The sequence below is a fragment of the Pygoscelis adeliae genome, unplaced genomic scaffold, assembly GCF_000699105.1.
Source record: "Pygoscelis adeliae isolate BGI_AS28 unplaced genomic scaffold, ASM69910v1 Scaffold8, whole genome shotgun sequence".
Classification (NCBI taxonomy): domain Eukaryota; kingdom Metazoa; phylum Chordata; class Aves; order Sphenisciformes; family Spheniscidae; genus Pygoscelis; species Pygoscelis adeliae.
This window is the reverse complement of record NW_008825260.1, coordinates 1,563,392-1,567,668: the sequence shown is the minus strand read 5'-3', so window position 1 is coordinate 1,567,668 and position 4,277 is coordinate 1,563,392. Positions and strand designations below refer to the sequence as shown.

Below are 4,277 nucleotides of genomic sequence, written 5' to 3'. Positions count from 1 at the left end.
CTGCGCCTTTTTGGGGCCGGGGTCTCGCCGTGGGCTGAGGGAAGAGGCTGGAGGAGGGGCAGCGTGTGGGGCAGGCAGGCGCATCTCGCTGCGTTGCCCCGCTCTCCCCGCAAAAATGCATGTTGCTTCTTTTTTCCCCCCTTTTATCAAAACGGGGACAATTAGGCAACATCTCATGCAAGGTGTCAGGTCCCAATTTGACTAGTTGTGCTTATTAGTACAATGGGTTCGGTTATGCCTTATTTTTTGATTGCATTGTTTAGGCTGGAAAGTTGCTTCCCACTGGCGATACAGCTGCAAGTTGCCTCGCTGAGGTTTTACCCAGGGTGGGTTGGTTTTTCAGATGCTCCTTGTGAAACTTCTGTCGTAATTTCGCATTAGTGACTGTGCTTTGAGACAGGCCTTAAAAAAAAAAAAAAAAAAGAAAATCAGTGAAACCTTGGTCATTTTTTCTACATCCCGTCTTATTAGAAACTACTATTTTTTTTCTGATGTTAGTTTTTGTCACATGGGATCATAGAGAATAGCTGGTAGGATTGTAAAACACGTCTGGCAGTTCTTTTTCATTCTGTATGTTTTACAAAATTCTCCATGCCTGCTTAGAGGGGACTACATAGAATTGTTTTAGACAGTTTTTCTCCGGTAATACAATTATAGTGATTATTATTAGTAAATATTGTTTCTTCTGATGGAGGTCCTTCTTCTTTATCAAGGATGTCTCTCAGAATTTTGCTTCCCACTGGCCTTTCCCCATGCCCCTGAAGAGTCAGAGGGTACTGAGACACAAAAGGATCCCTTAAATAGCAGCTCTCCCTTTAAATGGGTAATTAAAAAAACCCCAAAACTGTGGTTAAAATAATTTCTGAAATTGCTTCATTGATGGTGGAATTGTTGTGAATCAGGTTAAAGGTTTCTGAAGTTGATAAATGTAATATCTCCTTTTCATGAAGTATACGTGAAGAAGCTGTTATCCATCTTAAAGATAGAACCAGATAGTTGAAACGTAGCAACTCTCTCGTTAGTTCTCTTGCTGGTTTGATAAAATTTAGGCTGGGCTATGTTGACCTTATGCTCAGAGTATCAGCATCTGCAGAAGCGTATGCATGTGTTACAGCCCTAAAACATCTTAATGTTTTGTTCTTACCTCTGTGGAATCACACTGAAATGGCTGCAGTACATTTTCTTTTCGTTAATATTTTGTGAATATCTGGTGTAAAATTGTTTTTGCTTTGTCTTATATATAGCCTATTACTCCAACCACTGTGCGAAAGTTTCAAAATACAACAATCCAGCTCCTGGTGTTGAAAGAATATTCTACAGCAGAGCAGATGATCCTGACATTGCAGCTCACTTGACACATGGCATAGAGTCAGGTTCTTCACTCAGTGTAAGAATGTGACCCGTTTACTTTTGTTTAAGAATGGACCGCTTAAGAATGTCCTTACTAAGAGCAACTGGTTTCTTCATAGACAGGGATAAAGGTACATAGCCGAATGAGTTACACTGCAGCATTTCGCTGCTGTTGTGGATTATCTGAATTCTGAGGTCAATTCGTAGGACTTAATTAGCATGGTTCAAATAGGGAAACACTTGAAGTTCAGTGACTTTTATCTTACCAGTGACTTAATTCAGTAGTCATTGCAAAAGTTACTCATTTCATTTCAACATTTAAGTTAATGAACAGTCTTCTACCCACAAATTTTGCTGCTTTCTTCTTTACTGATTACAGTGGTAAAACCTATTGTTTTGACTGTTCCAGATCTGTCTTTGTAGATTTCCCTGGAGAACTGTTCAAGTAGCTGACAACTTACCTTCCTTTTCCCAGCTATTCTAATAGGTCTAATAAAAGATACTACCTTGACCTGTGAATCTTTCCTCCACAGGCTGGAGCAAATCACTTATGTGTTTACCATTTAGCTCTCTTGCAACAGTTATGTTCATCTTGGTTTCTGTGATTTTTTTTTTTCCCTAGTCCCATGTCGTTATGCTGTAAGATTCCTATAGATTGACTAGAAATGTGGTAAGAAGTATCGTTCTTCCATAGTATTAGCATCTTCTCTAACAAGATATTGTTTAAGAATCAACTGAACAAAACACCCATCCCCCTTACCTCCCCAAACATATATTGATTCCTTACTTTCCAGATGTGTCAGCTGGAGAGCTTATAAATCCACCAAAAACTTTTGAGGAAGTGGATAAAGAATCCAGAGAAGAACATGATCTGTACATTGTGTCACACAGTGATTGTTATGTGGGTAAGTTCAAAGTCTGATAAGAAACCGCATAAAAACTTCTAATATAAAGGTAATTGTTTGTCTTTGTGTCTTCAACACATATTGTACGCTATTTTTTGCGAGGTAAACTATTACTTTTTCCTACTGTATTAATGTAATAGAAATTATTTTTAAAAGTAACGATGTGAAAAAAATACTTATATTCAACTGAGAGAGCATGACGTTTTTAGAACTGTAGATCACTTTGTGGTTGGTGTATTAGACAGTATAAGAACTTAATGAAGGAGTTGGAAGCCTGGTTTCTGTTGGGTGCTATTTGAAAAGCAAAGTATTTCCAAGAAACTAGAAACTCATAGATGCCCTGGTTGCTTATTGAGTTTGGCATTGTTTATGCCATTGAGAGCAATCTCAAGCTTAAAGCCACAGACTGTGAGCCCAACCCATTCCAGTACTTTCACCTCTGGTTCCTCTCTTTTATCAGGATCCAAACAGAATTTCAGGGCAGCTAGACTTTCTGATGGTAAGCTCAGCATCAAGCTCTGGTTACAAGGAGTTTCAGGCTGCTGACTGGCTCTCTGGAATGGAGGTTCCTCAGCCTACAGCATCCTGCCTGTGAGTCTGTCCCACAGCCTCTGTCTTTGCCCTTCCAGTGGGCTGTGCCTCCAGTGCTTCAGCCTCTGGGGGCTGTACTTGTGTGAAGTGGTCTGCTCAGGGGTGGTTACCCTTTATCTCATAGGTCTGCACAGAAATGGAGTGACAAATAGCACTCTGAAATGCAGTACATGTATTGCTTTTGCAGCCGCTTCTATTTTTCCCAGTTCCATCATTTCCACAGGCTGAGAGACTTACACTGCTGCTCTATAAGATTAGTATTATAATAAAATTGCCCATTGCACTAGCACCAACAGTTTTGTAGGTGTAGGCCAAACATGTAAGAAACTGCAACACCGATATTTCAGCTGTAATAATGTAAATTTTACATGGAGGCAGTTAACGTAGAAGTGAAATTATAGTACTGTGTTCTCTCATTGAGAAATTCTACTATAAGGAGATTTTTGGTATAAATTGGCCAAACCTGTAGTTTTATTTCCCCTCTTCCCCACCTTTATTAGGTGTTTCAGTGGAATTACTCATTATCTGTTTCTGTCTCCTTTGTAACTTCCATCCACAAGATCATGGAGAGGCCAAGCCAAAAACAGACAGACAGCAAAAAAAAAGAGACAACTGTGTGCCCCAGTTTTGAACAATAACAGAACGATTCCATGCTGCCATACAGCCAGAGGAAGCCCTTATTAGGAAGCATGCAGTGAGTAATATTTTTTGAAAGTTCTAATTGCCATTATTTCCAAAAGGTGATTGAAAAGAGCTTGAAGAAACAGAACGGCATTGTTTTATGTGACAAGAAATGTGCTTGCAGCTCACTTACATAGAGTACTTACATGATATTCTTGTATGTGAAACTTCATTTTATTAGCAAGACTGGATTAATAGATTCATGAACAAGTAGGGTAATATCTTGTTTACAGTGAAGTCAGTGGCAAAATTTCCATTAAAGTCAATGTAGCAAGAGTATATCTGTGTCCTGGTTTCGGCTGGGACAGAGTTAATTTCATTCCTAGTAGCTGGTACAGTGCTGTGTTTTGGGTTTAGTATGAGAATGTTGATAACACACCGATGTTTTAGTTGTTGCTGAGCAGTGCTTACACTAGTCAAGGACTTTTCAGCTCCCCATGCTCTACCGACTGAGAAGGCTGGAGGTGCACAAGAAGCCGGGAGGGGGCACAGCCAGGACAGCTGACCCAAACTGGCCAAAGGGACATTCCATACCATGTGACGTCATGCTCAGTATATAAGCTGGGGGAAAGCTGGCCGGGGAGGGCCGCTGCTTGAGGACTGGCTGGGTATCGGTCGGTGGGTGGTGAGCAATTGCATTGTGCATCACTTGCTTTGTATATTCTATTATTATTATTATTATTATTATTATTATTATTATATTTTATTTCAATTATTAAACTGTTCTTATCTCAACCCACAAGTTTTCTC

The 4,277-nt window shown here is 39.8% G+C and overlaps 1 protein-coding gene across 1 annotated transcript in view; it reads left to right on the top strand.

Annotated features, from left to right (window-relative positions):
* Positions 1–4,277, top strand: part of EFHB (EF-hand domain family, member B) — a 16,236-nt gene that overhangs the window by 302 nt on the left and 11,657 nt on the right. Inside the window, 6 exon segments of the mRNA XM_009329517.1 lie at positions 264–326; positions 1,245–1,281; positions 1,284–1,368; positions 1,420–1,481; positions 2,145–2,255; positions 3,418–3,460. Coding sequence (XP_009327792.1) covers positions 264–326; positions 1,245–1,281; positions 1,284–1,368; positions 1,420–1,481; positions 2,145–2,255; positions 3,418–3,460 — 401 coding nt within the window.